General features: G+C 43.7%; 3 protein-coding genes across 13 annotated transcripts in view; 1 reads left to right on the forward strand and 2 right to left on the reverse strand.

Annotated features, from left to right (window-relative positions):
• The window catches only part of LOC139613515 (sodium bicarbonate cotransporter 3-like), a 47,830-nt gene extending 31,578 nt beyond the window's left edge, over positions 1-16,252 (forward strand). For 6 of the 11 annotated variants that reach the window (XM_071470225.1, XM_071470219.1, XM_071470221.1 and 3 more), the window contains 12 exons: positions 9,302-9,547; positions 10,233-10,338; positions 10,484-10,645; positions 11,406-11,519; positions 12,639-12,800; positions 12,888-13,139; positions 13,290-13,358; positions 13,440-13,613; positions 13,700-13,831; positions 13,946-14,037; positions 14,125-14,232; positions 15,490-16,252. In XM_071470225.1, coding sequence (XP_071326326.1) covers positions 9,302-9,547; positions 10,233-10,338; positions 10,484-10,645; positions 11,406-11,519; positions 12,639-12,800; positions 12,888-13,139; positions 13,290-13,358; positions 13,440-13,613; positions 13,700-13,831; positions 13,946-14,037; positions 14,125-14,232; positions 15,490-15,571 — 1,699 coding nt within the window. In that variant the 3' untranslated portion in view covers positions 15,572-16,252. Of the gene's footprint in view, positions 1-9,301; positions 9,548-10,232; positions 10,339-10,483; positions 10,646-11,405; positions 11,520-12,638; positions 12,801-12,887; positions 13,140-13,289; positions 13,614-13,699; positions 13,832-13,945; positions 14,038-14,124; positions 14,233-15,489 lie in introns of all 11 variants that reach the window. The other 5 variants (XM_071470217.1, XM_071470218.1, XM_071470216.1 and 2 more) reach the window with 1 other exon arrangement.
• Positions 1,833-7,258, reverse strand: LOC139613520 (complement C1q tumor necrosis factor-related protein 4-like). Its single transcript, XM_071470232.1, has 8 exons — positions 7,084-7,258; positions 6,427-6,477; positions 5,672-5,800; positions 5,301-5,580; positions 4,653-4,741; positions 4,040-4,090; positions 3,292-3,420; positions 1,833-2,416 (listed from the first exon to the last, which is right to left on the reverse strand). The coding sequence occupies exons 1-8, from the start codon at positions 7,220-7,222 to the stop codon at positions 2,133-2,135; spliced, it is 1,152 nt and encodes a 383-aa protein (XP_071326333.1). The 5' UTR covers positions 7,223-7,258; the 3' UTR covers positions 1,833-2,132.
• A 726-nt stretch (positions 16,253-16,978) lies between the features above and the next one.
• Positions 16,979-22,906, reverse strand: LOC139613519 (ectonucleotide pyrophosphatase/phosphodiesterase family member 7). The gene is made up of 5 exons (XM_071470231.1): positions 22,584-22,906; positions 20,647-20,792; positions 19,205-19,828; positions 18,643-18,868; positions 16,979-17,345 (listed from the first exon to the last, which is right to left on the reverse strand). Exons 1-5 carry the CDS (start codon positions 22,828-22,830, stop codon positions 17,275-17,277), a joined length of 1,314 nt encoding a protein of 437 aa, XP_071326332.1. The 5' UTR covers positions 22,831-22,906; the 3' UTR covers positions 16,979-17,274.
• Positions 22,907-22,943: the final 37 nt, after the last annotated feature.

Consider the following 22,943-nt stretch of genomic DNA (forward strand, 5'->3'; position numbering starts at 1 on the left):
TGCCAGTTTTCATTTCTCTTTAACGTATCTCTTTTACCTATTTTTGTCACATTCATTTCTTTTTGTCTTATGGTTTTATTTCTGCGGCTTTTGGAGTTGATGTGAGACAACTGTCATTGTTTCATAACATGTTCCCGCTCTTTAACGCGCCGCTCAGCTGCAGGTGGTGGCGTCACTGCAGGATCTGAACGTCGAGGGGGAATTAAAATTAGGACGTCATTCATGACCCTGAATATGAGAAGGCTGTGTTTTTATGAGGTTAGTTAAATAAGAGCTCAAACCAACGAATGTGCGGAATCAGGCTTTTGTGTTTTAGTTTCACGGAGTCAGTGAGGTCACAGATTATCATGATTTATGGGATTTTGGATCAGCTGTGTAATTGGCTTTAGAGCAACTGTGCATTTGTGTTTGAACTCTCAGAGGAGTTTTCTATTGTCTTTTATATTTTTTGTCTGAGGATTAAAAAGGATTTTTGTGATTAAAAAAAACATTTTGTAACACTTACATAAAATCCTTATTTTTTAACCTGCTCCATTTCTCAGCACATTATATCACACAGCATTTTAAAACTCAAATATTTCCAGGAAAACACGTCAGAGACCCTGTCAGCTTCTGTAGTTATTCAAGAAGATGAGAAAAATAAAGTTTCTTATCTAAAGCAATCAGTTGATCAACAGATAATTTATAATTTATTGTTAGAAATTTTTTTTATATATATTGTTCAGCTTCACAGATGTGACTAAAGCTCGTCTTTGTCTTCTTGCACCAAAAGTCTTCGGTTTTCAGACTCTGAGACGAGACATTTGAACTTTGGTCTAAATAAGTGGCCTTATAAGATATAAGCAGTTTAGTCAGTTCTGAGGATAATTGTCACTTTGAGCCCTCGTCGTGCTCACTGGGCGTGTTTGAGACACAGCAGCAGAATCAGCTTCAGGTTTTAAATCAACCAGGAGCGACAAGGTCAAAGTTCACAAGAGAATAAAGGAAATGAAGTACGTTTTTTTAATATTTGCAGACAGGAACCAGTGAAATTAAAATGTAATTTCTTGTGAAAGAACAATGAATCAAATATTGACTCATTAAATCCCAGCCTGAGCTGAAGCTGCAGGTTCAGTTGCACAAAACACCTTAAGTTAAGATTTCTCTCCTTAAGGTTTCCTTAAAATGTCCAATGAAGTATTTATGATTTTCTCCTTATCTTAGTCTTAAACTTAAGGAATCACTTAAAGTTAAACTGTGAAGTTAAAGACCTTAGCAACCAAAGTAAGTAAAGTAAAGTTTTCTCTGTCTCTGTCTGAACTCAACATGACTGAGTTTATGTTGATGAATGAAGATCAGAAGAGTGTTTCAGACCAGGAGAACCCCTTAACGATGAGGACCTGATTCTGCATCACAGATCTGACCTGAAGTCAGCTTATGATGTGTCCAACTGTCCACAGTTTGATCACTCTCCACAGCTTCATGATGCTCTACAGCTTTATGTCACATGATCTTTCCTGTCAGGTGCAGTCAAGGTGTTTCACATGATGAGGTCACATGATCAGTGGTGTGTCAGGTCACCAACAGAGTTTAAACACTGGTGAAGTTCCTGTCTGAGCCACATGAGGATGAGATAACGGCGCACTTTTTTAATGTTAATGTTGATTCTGTGCAACACCTCTAACTAACGCCCTCACCTAAGGAGAAATTAAACCTAAGTGTTATACTTAAGTAGAAAACTTAAGGTGTTTTGTGCAACTGGCCCCTGGTTTCCCAAGTCTCCAAAGAGCCCAGGTCTGTCAGAGTGAGTGATTTGATTTAATGCTGCAGCCATAAGAAACATGGAGTCTGGGTCTGAGTGGTTCTGTTTTTATTGGATCATTAAATTTCAGTAGTTAAATCAGACGTGTGTCTGCTCAGTCAGCAGTGATGTAACATGTACAACAAAGATAAAACAGCTTTTCTGATGATGATGATGATGATGATTAAAGGAGATTTCAGATTAACATTTAAAGCAGCAGTGTCAGACCAGGACGGAGTCCAAAGTGGAAGTGGAGACAGGAAACAGGAAATGTAGGTGAAAGACGCAGGAAGCAGTCCAGCTGGCCGAGAGTTGAGCCGTGGACTGGCCCGCTGACGCGTCGTGTGCGTCCTCACATGGGGAACAGCAGGAAGCCGCTGAAGGTGCTGTGGTGGTTGCTGTTGTCCCAGATCTGAGTGTTGTGCCACAGCTGCAGGGAGAGAGTGTCGCCCTGCTCCAGCAGCAGCGCGGCGCCGTTGGACGCCGTGTCGCTGCCCTCGCCGGACGGCTGCTCGTGGGCGATGAGCTGGATGGCTGCGTTGTTTTTGTAGAGCACGGCGCTCATGGGGAAGTTGGTGGGAGCGTTGGCTGTGAAGCGGATGTAGTAGACTCCACGGACAGGTGCAGTGAACACACCTGGAAGGGGAGGGGTTAAAAAACAGTGACCAATGGCAGGGGAGGAGGGACAAAATAACTGAAGCACTAGGAATAAATATGGAACACAAGACATTTCTGACATTTGTGTCCGAGAGAGTTTTTGTTTTCTGTAATCAACATCAGAGCTTTTAATGAGCTCGTCTTCTTCTGTGGTGATTTAATGGTTCTGTTTGTTGCGTGGTCTCCTGTCAGGAGCTGGTGGTGACCGTCATTTATCAACAGCTTCAGCCATCGTTGTCTTTATAACAGCAGAGGTTATAACACGTCCTCAGAACAGACTGGAGGCCACAGAGTCGCTATCAGAAAGGGATGAGACAGGCTGGAGCTAGCTGTTAGCATGCTAACTTCAGTAAAAGACCTGATAGAGACGAGAGTTAACGCTGGTGTTTGTGTCCACCTCTGGAGACAGATGTTGGCGAGTAAAGAATGAAGTTTGATGCTGAGCATGTTTCCTCCAGACTGCTACATGAGCAGTTGCTAATGCTAACGCTATGTAGCTATAACAAAAGGTACAAACGGCTCCTTTAATGGCAGCCGCTGGAGAATCAAGCAGCAGCAGTGGAGGGAAACTAAACATGTTCTGGACATTTAGTTAAAGTTTACTCTAAATTTGGATTGAAGTGCATTCCATCTATTTTCTAAACCGCTTATCTGTACAGGGTTGCGGGGCCCCAGGTCCGGGGTTCAAACCCAGAACCATCTTGCTGTGAGGCGACAGCGCTTGGATTGAAGTGGAAGAAAAAAATATTTTAAACTGAACAAATCGTCCCTGATGCGCTTGTGAAGTTAAAACACAAAGAACCTGTTGTTTGTCTTTGCTGGTTCAAAAGGAGAGAGGGTTTGTTGTCACTGACCGGTCTCAGAGTTGTACGCCTGTCCGATGTCGGTCAGGACGGTTTTGTAGATGAGCGTTTTGCTTCCTGACGTCGTCTTCTGGAGACCGTCACCTCCGAGAGACACTGCAAACGCCACCTTCGGTACATCTGAAGAAAAACCAGAGAACCAGCGAGGATGAATGGAACATGTTGTACCTGATGGGCTGGTTATGGTTATTGAAGCGATGGTTTAGCTTTTATGTGGAAGTTATAAGATGCTTTAAAAGAATAATAGTAATAATTTCAAATATCCTTTGAGAGATATTAATTTACTGTATTCACCATTTGCTGAGTTTATATTTATATTTGCCGACAATAATTTCACTCAGTTGTATTTAAAAAATCATTTTAACACAGTTTTTCTTTACTGTTCATTTGACTGCTCCACCGTCTTTATATCATTAAATTGTGCAGTTTACAAAAATTACTGCAACAACTGAGGAGCAAATAATCCATCTTTAAATATGTGTTATACACAAACATCCACCAGTTTTCTATGTATTTATGTCAGAGCTGTAAGAACTGGTGATGTCCACTGGGGGGCACTCCCCCTTCTCCCTCACACAGTGAACAGTCCTCTGCACACTGTTCTTTTATCACTGCTGTTAAATCTCAGAGGTTCTGACAGAGCAGAGAAGAGTGAGTGTAGAGTTAACGTTGATCCTGTGGTTTAAAAAGTCACAGACAGAAAACTCAGACTGTGTTGACGGTAACAGAAGAGACCGACCTCTCATGGCCTTCAGCTCCCTCTCTGTGGACTCCAGTCTCTCTCTGACACCTACAGACACAGACGACGTGGTTAAAGATGGAGAAAAATCTGTGAATATTCTGCACTGAAAGATCATTTTCTGCTGTCCTGATGGCACTTTAATTGAATCTCTTCATTAAGGTGTTTGTGTTTTCTGACTCTATTTCTGAAGCGGAGAAATTATACTTTACTTTATATGAATTACAGACTCTTTATTTATCACCTGACAGATCTACAGTGTTTGAACTGATGCATAAATGTTGGTTTGGTTTTGACATTTCCACACACAACCAGATTTACTAAGGTGATTATCAACCAAACATATACAAGCAGTTGTTCATCTCTCTCAGCTCCGAGCTAAGCAAAGGAATCTGACTAATAACATGTGGCAGCTGTGGAGCAGCAAAAACAGACCAGAACAACGAGGAGGTGATCAAAACTGAAATGTGTGAGTTACAGGATGCATGGAGCACAAAAAGCACTGAGACAAACGAGTGCAACCGGTGTTGCACATCACATCAAAATAAGCAAAATAAATGCAGCTGATGAAACCATGAACGCAACTGTTGAAAGCAGAGAAACAGAGTCTTACCCAGGTTTTCAGTCTGAAGCTCTTTCAGTGAAGCCTGAAGAGATTTCAGTTCAGCTTCAGCATCGAACTCTGTCAGGGCCTCGTCCACCCTTCAACACACACACACACACACACACACACACTATGAGATCTACAGCCTGTTTTACCTGTGGTTAAATGTCCCCCTCAAAATACAAGGGACTGGCTCCTGATGGTTGTAGCTGTAATCATTTCTGGGGTGGGGGTAAAAAGTCACCCACATACATTCTAGTTGGGATTGAAATCCCTCCCCTGGATAAAGAATCCTTCAGAGACGGTGCAGGAGTTGGAGACACTGCTCTCAGACAGCTGCACATCATACTCTGTACTGTGGACGACCTCAGGTCTCCGTCCTCCCACTGCTCCAAATCATCATAACTTCTCTTTTCATTGCTGTGCAGGGACACACAACTTTTATATCTATATTACATATTTATTTGTATTTATGATTTCCTCAACTCAAAGAAGAAAAGTCAGAACTGATCCTGTTCACTCAGTGAAATCTAGAGCCAGAAATGCAGCACCTGTTGTTAGAGTTGTAGCGGCAGCAGCCGCTGTATCAGTGGTGGTAGAGTTAGTGTTGGTGGTGATGATGATGATGATGATGATGGTAGAAGCAGTCGTACTCACATGGGGAACAGCAGGAAGCCGCTGAAGGTGCTGTGGTGGTTGCTGTTGTCCCAGATCTGAGTGTTGTGCCACAGAACCATCTTCAACTTGTCGCCCTGCTCCAGCAGCAGGGCGGCGCCGTTGGACGCCGTGTCACTGCCCTCGCCGGACGGCTGCTCGTGGGCGATGAGCTGGATGGCAGCATTGTTTTTGTAGAGCACGGCGCTCATGGGGAAGTTGGTGGGACCGTTGGCTGTGAAGCGGATGTAGTAGACTCCACGAATCGGTGCAGTGAACACACCTGGAGGGAAAATGAAGAGCAGTGAGGACGAGTGACTGAAGGAGGAGACACAGTGTCGAGTCTCCCATTGGATCCATCCACAACACCACACCTGTCTCAGCGTTGTAAGCCCCGCCCACATTGGTCAGGACGTCCCTGTAGACAAGGTCTTTGTTGCCATTGGTCCTCTTCACGAGGCCATTTCCTCCCAATGAGGCAGCAAATGCAACTTTAGGTGTTTCTGTACAGAAGAAATCCAGTCAGTTCACTGTGACTCTGAAAGATCTTTAAATACGCGGAGTTCTCAGGATGTTTCATACGTGTGAATTTATATTTATATATTTTATAATGATCGCTTTTTTTCACCAAATCCAGAAAAGTTACAAAGATTTGTGTTTGAGATGGTGACACAGGGCTGCAGCTAATGATTATTTCTTTATTTAGTCTATGAAATGACAGGACATTCGATGATGTTACGTTGACTCTGCATAGTTGTGAAGAACATTTCTATTTTTTCCAACCTTAGTGTAAATAACCAAACCTTAGTGTTTACAGTGACGTGAAATTAGAGCAGGAGCTCTTCTCCTCTGAGAGGCAGGAGCTGGAGAATATTTGGCATCAAACTATGTTTCTTTGAAAAATTACAAAAACAGCAAAAGCAGAAATTAAGACATGAAGTGTTTATTAATGAGTAATATTTGTCTACTGTAACATTTTACTATGTTGTTGTTGATTATCTGTTTATCCAGCAGCTTCAGTTACAGTCAGGGACACTTGGCTCTGATTAGATCGACGTTACAGTCTCAGTGCTGATGAAATGTCAGGGCAGTCTGTAGAAATCCTGCTGTACCTTTGAAGAGTTCTCACCTCGGACTCTCTTCAGTTCCCTCTCAGCCACCTCCAGACGCTCACTCATCACTGTCAATGTGGAGACAGAAGCACCGTTAAAAACAAAGCTGGAACCTAGTGAGTGTCAGCTGAAGAGGAGACGGACTCAAGTCTCATTAAACTCTCAGCTGTGTTAGAAACATCTGCCTCTCTAATTAAAAGTCAAACGAAGTTGAAGCTTGTGGACGTGAAATGAAGGAAGAGAAGTCAAGACTCCCAAGATGCATTTCAGGAAGAAACAACCAGTCACAGAGCTTCAGATTCTCGTGTGCACCAATAACAGTGAAACTGAAGAAAACAGTTTTTACAAACTGCAGCTTAAATCAATTAATGTTTGGTCCTGAGTCAGTTTTTAACCAGCAAACAAATCTCAGCATCAGTCCCTTCAGTCTAGTTTATGATATTAAACGCTGGCATAATATCAGCTGTTGATCTGGTAATAATTCATCTTTAAGAGGTGACTCAACCAAAAACAAACCATTTTGTTTTGTGGATGATTTAGAGCTGATTCTGGTGTGTAACCACCTGCAGACACAGCTTCCACTGCAGGTTAAATTACTGTGATTGGGTGAACTGCCCCTTTAAGAAAATGTCCTGTTAGAGACTTTAAGACAGCCTGTTGAGATGTGGTCTTACCTCGTCTCTCGGCCTTCAGCTCCTCCAGGGTGGCCCGGATCTTCTTCAGCTCGGCCATGTTGTCCACAGGCTGAGCCGAGCCGAACCAGGCCAGGCAGGCCAGGGCCAACAGCAGCAGGGCGGGGACGCACCGAGACATGGTGTCTGTAGAGTCAGAGACACAGAGAGTCAGGATGAGACAGCACGAGCTGTTTCTTATAGAGACACAGACTCTGTGGTCAATGGCCTCAGCGGATTGGTCGAACACTTTCTGCTGAGTCAGTGTTGAATCTGTACATTAGTGATACCTGAGGTCATGGATTAGTGCTGCTCAAGTAAACATGATGAAAACCTTCGACCACCACTGGAGAGACCAAACTTCAGACCTGCACTGACACAGGTTTGTGTCCACTCGTTTTCAGCAGAGCTCTGAGTTTGGTCTCCTCCAGCTGCTGAGAGAAACATCTGGCTCCTCCGCTGCCCTCTGACCCCTGTCTGCTGTGACGCTGGCGTCTTGTGTCTGTGATGACTTTGGTCCAACGCTGCAGCCGCACCACAAACATTCACATTGTGTTTACTTCCTCTGACATTTTCTTCATTTCCTTTATAAAGTTGTTGAAGAGGGAAAGTGAAACTGTCGGAGTGAACGAGCTTCTCGTGTCGTTCAGTCTGACGTCAGAGATGCGGTGAATGTCTGACAGTTACCATAACCCCCCACCACAGACGTGTCCACAAACTGCAGTCAGAACAGCCGTGGACCACCAAAATAAAATCCAGTATTAACACTGAAACAACTTAGATCTGGTTCCACTTGGTAACAAACTGGTACGGATTGGTACGGAAGCCCAGAGAGGCAGATTTTTTATTTGTTTGTTTGTTGTTTGTTTTTTGGGAAAGAAAAAAACCAAAAAAACAACTTATGATCGCCCCTGAAAATATTTCTTTCACTTGGCTTTCAGGGCTTCTGCAGCTTCATAACACAGGAGAAGAAGCTGATTCAGGCTGTTTAGCTTAGCTCAGTCGCTAACAGGATAAGAACGTGACACAGTTCTTTCTGAGGATTTATTTGAACCATCGACTCCCGTCTCAGAAGTTTTTGCTCTTTTCTTCATTAAAACGGAAGAAACTGCAGCAGATTTGTCCCCTCAAAGATCAGCTCAGACCAAATCCTGGAAAGACCAGGTCCTTGGTCCCGGATCAGATGCTGCGTCCTGATATAATAATAATAAAATAAAACACTTATAAACACTTACAATGTAAACAATGTAAAGATATGTGAACGATGAGGTCTGATGTTATTTACATTGTAAGTAGTCTTGTGACTTGACTTGTCCACCAAGTGTGTGTTCTTTGGTTACTGATTGATGGATTATTGATCAGGTCAGTGTTCAGTTACTGATCATTCTGCTCTGTGATTGGTTGTTTCAGTGGTCAGAACATCTTATCTGCAGCCTCCAGGTGACTGACAGACTGACAGGCACTGGACTCCTGTAGATACAGTGGTGACGTGTTTTAATGTGTGTGTGTCCTTCAACGTCTCTGCTCACTGAGTCCAGTTAAACAGTCTGGGTTCAGGTAAAGTCACCAGTTTAGACAAAACTAGTGCAGCAACAGGAAACGGTGACAACTCTGAGGTTGATCAACCACAAGGAAACGTGATGTTTTTATTCCTGATGTTTCATCCTGGAGCTGCAGGTTCACTTCATTTTACTTTGAAGTTTTCATTGCTTGTTCCTGTAGTTGTGAACAGAGACGGTTTTGCAGCCAACCCTGATTAGTGATGTATCACAGTGGTGATTCCTGGGGGTCAGGGCCCCCCCTCTGAGGGGGGGGCGTCATGAGATGTTGAACACTGGAGAGTTTTGTTCATGTGATCTGTGATGACAGGATGTGACCTCACACAGCGTCAGTTGTCAGAGTCACGTGACCAACAGATCAGGAGTTGAACGTCCAAACAAAATATTCCCACCCTTTTATTGGTGTTAGTGTAATATTTTGCAGCAGGTAGCGTTTTGAAGACAAATCGTTTCACAGCTGCGTCACCTCGAGACGATGACGTGAACAGGTGCTGAGGGATCAATATAAAAGCTGATTGATGATTGGAAATATATCCTGTGATTGTGTTTGTAGGTAACAAGCTCAAACATTTTAAACTAGTGTAGTGGTCCTTTTAAATTACACTGACTAGCCCCTCTGGTCTCCTGTGGTTGACCCCCTCCCCTCCCCCGTCCTTCCTCAGTGACTACGGCCTGTCCTACCTGTCTCTGAGGACCAGTATCGGACTCTGGACCGCCTTCCTCTGCCTGCTGCTGGTCGCCACCGATGCCAGCTCTCTGGTCTGCTACATCACCCGCTTCACCGAAGAGGCCTTCGCCGCCCTCATCTGCATCATCTTCATCTACGAGGCTCTGGAGAAGCTGGTCCACCTCGGGGAGCTCTACCCCATCAACATGCACAACGAGCTGGAGAACCTGACCTTCTACACGTAAGACAGGACCAGGACCAGAACCTGTGCTCTGTTACGGAGCGTCAGAGGCTGACAGATGTTTTCATCAGGTTTACACTGAAGTTAGTTCAGATGAGTTAAAAGCTCAGACTTAGACACGTTTGGACCAAACATGATCACAAACTTTTACATGAAAAGATAAAACAGATAAAAATGATGAGGAGGCTGCTGACGTGTAAACTCATCTGTTCTTTATACAGATGTTTAGGGCTGAACATGATTCACTCAGTCAACAGACAGTGGATCTGAAACTGTTCTGATGATCAAATAATTATTTCAGCTTCATGATAAAACAAAAGTCTGATGGTCCAGACCTGGTCAGGGTTAGAAACCGTGGCCTCTCTTTGTCCTGACACTTGATCAGTTTGACCAAACAATTGATTAATCAATAACTCTTAAACAGCTGGAACATATTCAGTGATAACAGCTCTGTAGTTGTCCTCATATGACAGTGTGAAGGATCATCTGGTCACCAGCAGCTGACTGCTGAGCTCAGATGTGTCAGGAACTTAGAGCTGTGGTCAGATCACCTGAGACAGGAACAGGACCTGAGTGAATCAAGTCAACAAACACCATCAACATTTAATGTTGTAGCTAAAAACCACTGTTCTGTTGTTCCGCCCACTCGTTAACATGACCTGACTCACCTGGCGTCCTCTGACAGGTGTCAGTGTTCCCCCCCGACCAACGCCTCAGCTGAAGTCCAGCACATCTGGAGCAAGAGAAACGTGACCTCAGGGAGCATCGAGTGGGAGCAGCTGAGTGTGAAGGTCTGACACACGCGCACACACACACACACACACACACACACACACAGCGTTTATTTAGTCAGTGTTGAACTTGTGCTTACAGCAGCACCCAGTGGACGTTAGGGGGAATGCAGCTCTGTAACCCCCCCCCCCCGTCTGTCTCCAGGACTGTGTGGATCTACACGGGGAGTTCATCGGCTCGGCCTGCGGCCATGACGGTCCCTACGTCCCCGACGTCCTCTTCTGGTCCGTCATCCTCTTCTTCACCACTTTCTTCCTCTCCTCCTTCCTCAAGCAGTTCAAGACCAAGAGATACTTCCCCACCAAGGTGTGTTCACCTGTCCATCCGTCACACGCCTCCCACACAGCTTCACTGGAACTCATCTGCTCTGTGGGTTTGGTCTAAACTTCTCTGCAGTGATTCACAGGACTCTGCAGGAGTAAAGTGTTTCCGAAATAAAACCAGCAACAGTTTTTATTTCTCAGTCAACTTAATAACCTGAATCAGATCAGTATTTGCTGTGACCCTCTTTTAAACCGGCTCCAGTTCTCCTCAGTACACCTGCCGTCAATCTGCCTGTTGTGTGTTTGGACTCGTCGTTGTGACGATGGAGAAGAATCTGAAGATCTAAGCTTGAAGTTCTCACACATCCTTCCTCCTGAACTGATTGTTTCTGTGTAACACATTTTTAAAATATTTAAACTCGAGCTTTGTGTTGAGTTCTGGAAGATGATATTTATGAATCTCATCCACACAAGTTACCATCATGTGAACAAAGATAAAGATGACAGTATTTAGGCTTTAATGGTTCCGTATGTATCAGATGTTTTCATGACGTCAGTCAGGGTCTGGGTTGATGATTCAGAGGACTGATGGTTGCTCACCCTGGACTGTGTGTGTAAAATGAAATCATGAAAACTGCCTTTAAAATTTCCTTAACAGCATTTATTCAGCTATGTGATTAAACACTGTGTAAATGGAATGAGAAATGCTGATGGTCCGGCAGCGATGAAAGCTGAGGTTAAACAGCTCAGAAATACGTTGCAAAAGAGAGGAAGAGTTGATGAGGATGTTTTGTGTGTCACAGGTTCGATCGACCATCAGTGACTTCGCCGTCTTTCTGACCATCATGATCATGGTGCTGGTGGATTATCTGGTGGGGGTTCCTTCACCCAAACTCAACGTACCCGACCGCTTCGAGGTAACAGCTGCCTCCACCTGCTCTGTGTTTGATCCCAGCTCAGCGTGTCCTGCAGAAGGGTTTGTCATCTGTAAACTGATTCTGAGTCAGAACGAACCTGATCTTCACCTCAGTGGTTTCACACCAGCTTGTTTTCTGATGTTGAAGTTGCTCATGCTGTGGTTTGTTGACTGAGAGGCCTCCGCAGCAGCTGTTAGTTCAGTGCGCTAAATGCTCACAGGACGCCGCGCACCACCTGCTGTGTTTGGGATTTAGGTCACAGTTACATAACTGAGTAGAGACGGTTTCAGGTCAGTTGAAACATAAAGTCGACGACCAGCAGCTTCAGCTCAGCTTGTTTTTCTAATGAACTGTGTGTAACTCTGCCTCTACACAGGGAGGAGGGTAAATCATTGATCAGAGGTTTCAGAGAATTGACTTGTTGTGTAGACGCTGTCACCTGTCCACTTTACACCTGTGGTAATATTCATTTAACATATTAAACCTTATTTATTAATATATTAATTTCCTCAGACATTCTTCCTGATTTTTAAAGTGTTCAGCTGGAGGTTTAAGATTCTTCCTGAAGCTGAGTTCACAGTGACGTTCTGTGATTTTCCTGTAAACCAGTGAAATGAACATATAAAAGCACATGAAGAAGAACTCTACAGGTGCTGCACCGCCATGAGGCTGCAGAGCTCATCACACGTTAAAACACATCAGTGAGTCTCACTGTGTCACATGTTCCCTCATCACCACCAACACACACTGTAGTTTACTACAGCACCAAATCTGGATTCATCCGCTGCTGAAAATAGTCCCCAACAAATGCTTCATTTCCACCTGATTGTTTGATTAAAAACTACAGTGATCAGCTGTTTTACTTTTTAAACGTGAAACTACAAGTTTGTGATTGGACCTGCAGGAGGTGCTGAAGGAGAATGGAGGGGGACATTACTGTCATTAGATCCACACAGAACAGTGACGTAAACAAGTGTGACAGTGTTGAAAAAGAAAATATTAAAAATGACTAAAACAGTTGTTGAAGGTGTGTGATGCTGTGGGTGAAGCACAGAAACGTGTCAGTTGCGGCAACGCCACATTAAGTTTTAACGCTGCTGTTCATCTTTGTCCGTTCAGCCCACGTCCAACACCCGAGGGTGGCTCATCTCCCCGCTGGGACCAAACCCCTGGTGGACGCTGCTGGCTGCCGCTGTGCCCGCTCTCCTCTGCACCATCCTCATCTTCATGGACCAACAGATCACCGCCGTCATCGTCAACAGGAAGGAAAACAAACTGAAGGTCAGGGCGACTGACTGCTGGAGTGGAGGTTGGTCTCTGTCGGAGTCAGAGCGGCCGGATGATAATCGTGTGTGTTTTTGGTTGCAGAAAGGCTGTGGCTACCACCTGGACCTGCTGGTGGTGGCGGTGATGCTGGGCGTCTGCTCCATCATGGGCCTGCCGTGGTTTGTGGCGGCGACCGTGCTCTCCATCTCCCACGTCAACAGTCTGAAGCTGGAGTCTGAATGTGCGGCGCCTGGCGAGCAGCCGAAGTTCTTGGGCATCAGAGAGCAGAGAGTCACTGGCTTCATGATCTTCGTCCTGATGGGCTGCTCCGTCTTCATGACCTCCGCCCTCAAGGTGAAGGTCACAGAAACAGATGACGCCCTGAGTTCATGTTCACACACCTTTGCTCCTCACACACGTCTTCAGACTTCACCTGTAGACATTTCCATCCAGCTGTGAAATACCTTCTCGAGCTGGAGTTGAATTTTTCCTTCTGTCCCTCAGTTCATCCCGATGCCTGTCCTGTACGGCGTCTTCCTCTACATGGGCGTGTCCTCGCTCAGAGGCATTCAGGTCGGTGTCAGTGTCTGTCCACTTGTTCTGCAGCAGCTTGCTCGTTGTTTCAGTGTCTTTAATCTTTGTGTCGCTCTGCAGCTCTTCGACAGGATCAAACTGTTCGGCATGCCGGCCAAACACCAGCCGGACCTGATCTACCTGCGCTACGTGCCGCTGTGGAAGGTCCACATCTTCACTGTGGTGCAGCTGTCCTGCCTCATCGTCCTCTGGGCCATCAAGGCCTCAGCTGCCGCCGTCATCTTCCCCATGATGGTGGGAGAAACGGATACAACATGTTTTATTTCATCATTAACTAGACACAGTAGCTCGTCTCTAACTCACCCTGCTGTCCTCTGCAGGTTCTGGCTCTGGTGTTCATCAGGAAGCTTCTGGATTTCTGCTTCACCAAGCGAGAGCTGAGCTGGTTGGACGACCTGATACCAGAGAGCAAGAAGAAGAAGGACGATGACAAGAAGAAGAAGGAGAAAGAGGTGAGATTCTAAACGTGGACACTTAAAATAATGTAACTTTGCTTCAGTCTCCTCACTGACACTAATGTGTTTGTGTTTTGTTTTTTTTGTTTTTTTGTCTGTGCTTTTTCCCAGGATGCTCAGCGGATGCTGGAGGAGGCAGATGACGATCCGCCGTACGACAGAGGAGACGTCATCAAGTTCCCAATAAAAAACCTCAAAGGACGGTGAGTTGTGAACCGAACACACTGATCCCAGTGAACACGGAGCCTCTGCCGCAGACAGTAATGTGTGTGTGTTTGTGTTCTGTGCAGCGTGGATCCATCAGAGGTGAACATCTCAGATGAAATGGCCAAAAGCGGCATTTGGAAATCAGTTTCCATGAACACTGACGGCAGCAAAGCCCTGAAACGCTGCCACAGGTAAAAGAGGCTAACGTGTAAACCACGTCATGAATTTACAACAGGAACCTCAGATCTCCATCACATCTAATCTTCCACTTTTTCATAGGTGGTTGCTAAAGGGTTATCAGCATGTTTTGGGTGGTTACTCAGGTGCTCAAGGTGGTTACTAGGGGGGGCTACCAGGTAATTGCCCTGCTCTTAAACTTAACTGAAGTGTTGCCTGGGGGTAATCAAAGTGTTGGGGGGGTAACATCCAGGTTGCTAGGGAATCAGTAGATGATTGCTGTGGTATTAATGGTTGCAAGGTGTTGCTTAGTGATTGTTAAGATGTATAGGAACGCATTACCATGTGTTTGTGGTAGTTGATAAATGCAACGCTGTGCTTCCTAGGGTGTCGAATGTGGTTACACTTGGGAATCAGTGGTTGCTTGGGTGTTGATCAGTCATTATTAAAGTGTTTTGGTTGCTTAGCAGTGTGTTAGAGGCAGCTGTTAGGGGGTTACAAGATGTTTATGAGGTTATAAACAAGTAGTGTGGTGTTGCTCTGTGATGCTTTGGGCTGTTTCTTGGGTGCTACAGGTAGTTACTAGGATGTTACTATGTGGTATTGTATAGTTCTTAGATATTGGGTGGAATTTGGCCGGGCGTTACTACAGGGTTGAGAAGTGTTACTTGATGGCTGCTATGGTTTTGTCTGTGGTGGTTGATTATGGTTTCTATGGTTCTATGGTATTACTGGAGTCTTGGAGGTGGGTTGTTGAGGTGTTTAAGATGGTTGCTAATACATTGCTACAGGGTTGCTAGGGTGTTTTAAGGTACTTGCTGTGGTGGTTGCTATGGTATTACTGTTGTCTAAGGTGTTGATCAGTGATTGTTGAGGTCTCGCAGGTGGTTGGTAGGGTATTACTGGTTGGTAATGAATTATTGCAGGTGGTTGGGAAATGCATTACTAAGTTAGTTTAGGGAGTTACTAGTTGTTTGCTTTGATTCCAGATTTAGAGGGTGTTATGTTTGGTTGGTAGTGTTTTCTGGGTGGTTGTTAGGGTGTAAATGGTTGTTGATTAGTTTAGGGTGGTTGGGAATGCACGACTTCCTGATGTTAAAGGGAGGTGTTGGGGTCCTTAGGAAACCACAGTGATCAATGTGCAGAAGCACCTTTGTTTAAGAATGACAAAAAAGCCAAATTTAATCACCACTATGTCAGACTGATCAAGAAATCCACAGGATGTCTGAACCCCGTCTCGCTCTGATGATGGTGATGCTGTTGTTTTCCAGCCTGGAGAAGCTGCCGAGCGTCCAGATAAACGTGGAGAACGAGGACGGTCACAGAGTCGAGGACGCTGAGACGTTGCTATGATCTGCCACCAGGCGGCGCTGCTGGGAGGTGATGAGGGCCGCTGTTACTGATGGGACCCTGTAGCCCTCCATCTTCTCTGAACTGAGGTGAAAGGTCATTAGAGGACCAATCAGGCTTCACCTCGTCGTTCTGTACTTCTCATCCTGCGTTTTCTCGGACGAAGGTGAACGTTTTATTTTCTCATCGTTTTATGGTGAAACTCAGAGACTCTGCCGCTGGGAGCAAATATGGCCGCCACTCATGGAAAAAGCTTCCTCAGGTTTCTTGGGTTGGTTTTTACTTGGGCGGTCCGCTGCTGCACTGTGATTGGCTGCTGAAGCATCCAGCCAAAGCACAGACTCAATGGACGCCTGATTTTTCCAGACTGATGATGTGAAAAACACCTGAAGCTTAATTTTATTATTTTAAAATTTCAGTTGCTGCTTTCATGAAGCAGACGGGCTCTTCACCTCCAACAGGTCCAACGCAGGAGAGTTTTATTTAATCATCATGCTGATTTAAGTTGTATATGTGTCAGTGAGTGTATATTTTTTACGTGTGTGTGTGAGTGTGTGTGAGTGTATGTGTGTGTGATCACTGTTGTACCTCACCTTGTTGCCTACAGAGGCCGACTGAATGATGTCACAGTCGCTGTCATAGTTCCTTCATAAAACTTTAATAAAATCAGTTTGGTGACGACGATCAGAGTCTCTCAGATCTGACACATTACCAAACAATAATAATACAATCTGATTTCAGTGAAAAGGTTCTGTCTGAACTGAAATCTGAACCTGCAGACATGATGCACATATTTGTAGAGTCAGTGTGACTCTTGCTTTCTGAGGATATCACAGTCTCTGATCTCCATCACGTATCATAGCTGCCTAGAAATCATACAAACTTATATCTTACTTATATCTGCAGAACTTCATTCAGAATCCTCCTGTTTTTAAGTTTCCTTCAGTATCACAGTGATGCAGAGACAGAACACACTCATGACGCACTGCAGACAGGAGCTGATCACAGCTGATTCTGTCTCATTCATTTTCCAAAATGTGAAAAAAACTAAAAAAAAAAAACAGCTCAAGTTGCAGCCGACAGTAAAACTCACTGCATTTCATTTTCCTTCAGTTTCTGTAAGTGAAGACTTTAATGTTTATGTTAAATTATCCAAAATATTTTTTTATTTGTTTAATTGTTTTAATTCATTTTAATTCAGTCATTTTTACACGTTGTTTGATCTGTACTAAAACATGTTCATCAGTAAGCTGGGAGGTGGACGCCAGGCTATGCTAAGCTAAGCTAACCAGCTGCTGACTGTAGCTTCATGTTACCGTACAGACATGACAGAGGGATCAGTCTGAACATGTGACGCAGTGAAAAGAGGTTTTCCACTCGTGTCCAATGAGTCACAATCTGGCAACAATCAACACACAAACTTGATTTTATTTACAAAAAGAACAAACATGAACATTAATGACTCTTTAATTTTATTTCTGAAATGTTCATGAAACCAAAACGAACAACTGAGAGTCATCAGACGCATCGACTGCATCAGTATGAACCAGTGAATCACATGTAGCAGGAAAAATCATGAGTTACTGTTGTGTATAAATATTACCAGTAATAATTCACCCTGGGGTTATGTCAGAGCACAGTGATGCTAACAATATTAAAACCCATAAAACTACATGATGAGGTGATGGAAGCTGATCCTGGACCTGTTACAGTGCAGAGAACGTGAGCAGCATCAGCAGCGGCAGAGCCACGGACACTGGAGCTCTCTGTGATCCACCTGAAAACCAACAGAGACACAGTTCACTGTTACACTGCAATACATGAAGTATTCTGATACATGAAGTACTGTACTACATGAAGTACTGTGATAAGTCCAGAGTACTGTGATTGCTACTGCAACTTCATCATAGATGTTTCTTTCATCAGTCTGAGGAACTGAAATGTGTTCACATAACTAAACTAAACAACATAATTAAACGTCCAGCACAGATATTATAATTTAAAGTTTTTTAACAATGATTAATTTGTTACTGTGCAGAAAACTGCAGCTCATGAAGGTTTTTCCAGTGTAACGTCAGATCTGTCATCCACACTCGGTTTATTATCTTTCCAACCTCCAGCTCTGATGTCTGCTCTTTAAAATCTTCTACATTGTTCTGACCTTTGACTCTGAGACAGAAACCTCAGGTAACTCAGTACATTTACTTCAGTGCAATACAATTATGACATACTTGTACTTTACTTGAATATTTTCATTTCATGAAACTTTTTACCATTGAAAACATTGTATTTTTACTGCACTGCATTGACAGCTGTGGTTACAAGTTAAAGCTCCACACAGTCTAAAGGTAGATGTCCATGTGTGTGTGATTATAAAGCAGGTCTAGGTTCTATATTAATACTGTGAAAGTATCAAAGCCTCAGTCCACAGAGAAATGCACACAGCCTGTATTCAGAAACTGAGCCTTAAAACCAGCCGTAAGGACTTCTGGAACTTTGTGATGTCACAACAAAGCAGCCACCACCCTCAGCCACGCCCCAAGCCCCACCCACCTGGACCCACCATCCAACCTTGCAGGATTTGGTTTCTCTGAGTGTTTACCTGAAATCTGCTGTATCTTTATTGGATGAGAGGCTCAGAGCTTCGGACAAATCAGGTGTTGTGAAGACAGAGTTTTAACAAACCAAACAATTGAGAAAATAATCCGTAGCCGCAGCCTGATATGAAAAAGTTAAAAACCAGCTCCACCTGCTGCAGCAGTAAAACGCTGCTCACACATTAGAATATTATCACTGATGCAGTAATGATGATGAATTAGACGTTTTCTGCAGTACTTTTACTTGTAGTACTTGGTGTGGTAAAAGTACTTTTACTAAAGTAAAGGAGCTGAATATTTCTTCTTCACTGGTTGTTACAAAAGTGATGAATCTTTTCTGAATCTTTTCTTACATCTGGACACAGAATCTGGAATTTGACTAAGACACTACGTGAGTTTAGTTTTTAAAGACTGGAACATGGAGAAGGTTTGAGACCCCTCTGGACTCGGAGTGAACTAGAGACACTTGGTCCTCACCGCTGTGCAGCTGCAGCATCTCCTCAGTCACAGTCAGGGATCCGTTGTGTGGCGCCGGCTCGATCTGCAGCAGTTTACACATCAGAGGGTAGATGTGGATGCTGTCGAACGGCTCAGACAGGAAGTTCCTCCTGAAGTCGGGTCCGAAGGCCCTGAAGATGGTCTTCATGTCCATCTCTCCGTTGTGGAAGCCGTGATCTCCTTTGTTGACGTAGACGATGAATCTCTGGTGGCAAACAAAAAGATGATGTTACAGCACTTACCTCTTCTTCTGTTTTATAAATGCTAATGTGGAGATGTCAAGTGAAGTAAGAAAAACACTGAGGAATCAGAAAACACTGAATCCAACAGTGTTCATGATGTAAACTGAAGTTTAAAGGAGGTTATGTTTTGATTTCTGATCATAATCTGTTGGAGGGAAAACTCTGTGATTAGATTGAGGGGTCAAGGGGTCATGTCTGGTCTAGACTCTTCTCTCTTGATAAAGTTCCCAGCAATTTTCTTTAAAGAAGAATCAAGATGAAATGTGAACATGTGATCTGGTGATTGAGGTGAAACTCACAGAGTTCAGGTTGAATCCAAGATCTCCGACGACCACGATGGGAGGCAGCCGCTCACTTTTGGCGAGATGGAAGCTCTCTGGAATCTCGTTTTTCTTGTAGACTGTCAGATTGGGTGCATTGGACAGAGCGTCAAAAACCTCCTGCTCCTTCCCAGGCTGTGGCGTCAGGATGCCAAACCCACCATAGTCGAGGATCTCGAAGCTGGCGAGCTTGAGTAAGTTCAGGTACTTGTTGAGGATGATCTCATCCACCAGAGGTCGCTTCTTGATGGTTGTCATGCCGTGGTCGGAGGAGATGATGACGTTCAGGCTGTCAGCCAGGTTATGCTGATCAATGGCCTTCCTCAGGTAGCCGATGGTGCGGTCGATCTGTTGGATGATCGTCTTCCTGTCTGGGTGATCTGGGCCCTTGGTGTGGCCCACGTTGTCGGGCTCACCGTAGTACAGCGTCACCAGGTGGAAGTCCTCTTCGGAGAACCATCTCATCACCATGTCGATGTTCTGACGCCACTCCGTCTCATTGGCATTCGGGTGGTTGAAGGGCTCCACCATCACCCGGTTCACCACCTGGCCGCTGTAGTTGGCAGCACCTCCAGGGAAGTAGAAGGAAGCAGTTTTCAGACCCTGAGACAAGAGGAAACACAACAAACAAAGATCAGTTCTGGTCTGTCCTTGGCTGACACCAGGTCTGACATGGTTTTCAGAGGGATTTATAGAAAGTTGGGTTCTTACAGGATTTCAGGTTGTGTTCCAGAAGAAAGAAAACCTCATTTAAAACCCCACTGATACTTGTACTGAAGCAGACAACTAAAGGTCCTCTGATCGTCACAACTCGACAGACTGACGCAAGTCCAAGTGTCTGAGGTAGATTCATGCCTCAGTAATAACAGCAGGACAGTTGACAGTGGTGCTGTCCACTACATTTGTCTGACAACTACATTTACTTTTCAGATTATAATCTTTCAAACCCTTCCTGTCCAGTCACAACAGAGCGGCTCCCATTAACTGATTTTTAAATAAAGATTTTAATTTCTCTGATAAACTGCAGGTTGAAATGTTCGGGTTTGTGAACATGCTGAACTCTTTCAAATCCTCCTTGGATCAGCTGGAAAATGATCACACTGCTGTAGATTCAACTTTCCAACAGGATATGAATCAGTTAAAATTACAACTCCAGCAGTTAATGCAGCAGTAATATTGATCTAAAGAAACTGTTTTACTGCAGAATGCAGGACTTTTACTTTAGGATCTGAAAACTTCCTCCTACACTGACAGGAGGAAATGGTGCATTTGTTTGGGACCATTTTTCCTTTTAACCTGGCTTCAAATTTTACATCATTTTATTTTTAAAACCAGATTAACTGAACCAAAAGGAATCTTCAGTTTGAGATAAATCTCTGTTGGGGAATCTCGTCCTTCAGTCGTCCTGATCGGTGACTCACCTGGTTCTGAGCTGTGATCCATAGCGGCAGGACTCCATTGTCCCACCACTGTGATTTGGTCAGTGTCAGTTTGTGAGGAAGTTTCAGGTTCGTACTGGTGTTAAACATCATGTTGTGGACGACTTCATGGTCCTCCACCCACCTGCCTGACGCACAGGAAACAGCATTTCATTTAAACTAAGACACCCAATGAAAACCTCACCATTTTGAGTCTTGAGATTTCTTCAGTGGTTTCCCACTGGTTCTTTCTGCCTTCGCCTGGTTCCCTGCTTTTTTATTTACTACAGTATTTTTGATGTTAGTCGCAACTCATTCTACTTTCTTCAGAGAAATGACAGAAGAACCAAACGACTCATAAGGATCTTTACACGCCATTTCCCACAATACATTTCAAAGAACATGTGAGTGATCCACCGTCTCTCCAACATTTCTGAAAGGTCAACATTTAGCTCCTTTTCTCATTTCTGTTTTATATATTCATTCATGTTCAATACTTTGGTGTGATGCCAAAATGATTCTGTCTTTACTTTCCTTCTATTCTTTGATTATGATTTGGAAAACACTGTTCAATTGACTGGAAGGATCTGCATTGTTGCCTTCTCTGTGGAAATCCCTTTAAATCCACATGTCCCCAAATCTATGATAAAAGAAGTTGTAGAAGTTATAGTATCATAACTACATCATTGTTGAAATGGGTTACACGTCAGCTCACCAGTCACAGACATGTTCTTTGTACTAAGACCTGTCGTTAGTTCATTTATTAATATCTAGCTCCACCTGTGAGGACATATTTATTCTATGTAAAGTTGGTCATTTCTAATACCCAAAGACATCCTGCATTGTGCAACACAATACTGGATACTGTCATTGTACATTCAGTACATTTTATTATTCAGCATTTTTATTATGTTTAGTTTATGAGTTAAGCCTATGACTTGACTGTTGTAAGATATCCATAAATATATAAATAATAACAGAACTTCCTTGTTTGTTTTTTTTATTGGCCAATAAATAATTTTATGCTGAACTGGACACATGTAACAGGACTGAGGGACAAAGAGCTTTGGTTTTCTTACCTTGTTCTCCAAGATAATTTATGTAAAATTTAGTTCATTTAAAGTGAGTGATTTTCTTCCCTTGCTTTTGGAGACTATTATTATTATTATTATTATTATTATTATTATTATTGTGTTTTGTTTTGATAAAAACTAAGAAGTCATGGTCATGTGACTGTGAGCATGAAATTTTTGTAGAGTTTGATGCCAGTTCAGCCTAACTGGTCTAAAATCATTTAAACTGCTACAACACAAACGAAAACCTAAATGTCAAATGTAATTACCACCGAATTCTTCAAGTTAAATAACACTGAAATTATAGAATTTAAACATCCTTGTTTATTAAAGTGGTCTTAATTAGGGTGAGGGCTCTTTGAAATGTTCAATAGTTTGTTTCAAGTTATCAGTATCCAATAATAATGAACCCAATATTCAAAATGCTCAAAATCAATTAATGCAAGTTGGATCTAAAAATGTAAGTAAAATATTTTATTTTTCGCAGTTTAACTTTCAGTTTGAAGAATTTGACTCAGGAACTTCCATAGAGATTTCCCCTGGGATTAATAACGTAGTATATATACAAGAGAAAAATATTAATCCATAATGAAAACAATCAATACTTTCAATGCCGAACAGTTAAACAAACATCCAGCCGCAGCAGAGAAATGCTGCTCACACGTTAATGCATTAGTGATAATAATCTAATGATATGATATATATGTATAATAATACTCAGTCTAAACTTACTAAAGTAAAAGACCTGAGTATTGAGTATTTTTTCCAGTTGTAGTACTGGTACAGTCTGTCTCTCAGGCAGCCACTGTCCTCTTCAACAACAGCCTCACAATAATAATAATTAATAATAGTGCAGTGCAGTGTTACCAGTGATGGTGGTGAAGTGGGACGGGGAGGTCATGGTCAGCATTGGGGGGGTGATGTATTTGGCCTTGACCCCGTCCACAGCCAGCTGGTCCAGGTTTGGCGTGTCCACATCCTGGTCGTAGTCCCACCTGAAGCCGTCGAAGGAGATCAGCAGCAGCTTGTTCCTGGCCGCCGCCTTGCTCAGCGGCTTGCCGGCAGCACACATCACCGCTGTGACGACCAGGAGGACCTCCAGCCTCATCTTCATCTTCGCACTGACTGACTGCAGCTCGGTGAGGCTGCACCTGAGCTGCACACCTGTAGCTCCCTGCCAGGTTAATGTGTAACTGGGGTTGCGTGATAGAGATCTGCTGATCTGCT

Source organism: Trachinotus anak, unplaced genomic scaffold (assembly GCF_046630095.1).
Source record: "Trachinotus anak isolate AG129_WGS33_773 ecotype Australia unplaced genomic scaffold, CSIRO_AGI_Tana_v1 ptg000032l, whole genome shotgun sequence".
In the NCBI taxonomy this organism is placed as follows: domain Eukaryota; kingdom Metazoa; phylum Chordata; class Actinopteri; order Carangiformes; family Carangidae; genus Trachinotus; species Trachinotus anak.

Coding starts and splice junctions, on each gene's coding strand:
- LOC139613520 (XM_071470232.1), bottom strand. CDS start 7,222: ATGTCTCGGTGCGTCCCCGCCCTGCTGCTGTTGGCCCTGGCCTGCCTG. Junction 3,421..4,039: donor GGAGCTGAAGGCCATGAGAG/GTCGGTCTCTTC, acceptor GTTTTTCTTCAG/ATGTACCGAAGGTGGCGTTT. Junction 2,417..3,291: donor GGCGTACAACTCTGAGACCG/GTCAGTGACAAC, acceptor CTCCCCTTCCAG/GTGTGTTCACTGCACCTGTC.
- LOC139613519 (XM_071470231.1), bottom strand. CDS start 22,830: ATGAAGATGAGGCTGGAGGTCCTCCTGGTCGTCACAGCGGTGATGTGT. Junction 18,869..19,204: donor TTGGATTCAACCTGAACTCT/GTGAGTTTCACC, acceptor GTTTGCCACCAG/AGATTCATCGTCTACGTCAA. Junction 17,346..18,642: donor GATGCTGCAGCTGCACAGCG/GTGAGGACCAAG, acceptor GTTGGTTTTCAG/GTGGATCACAGAGAGCTCCA.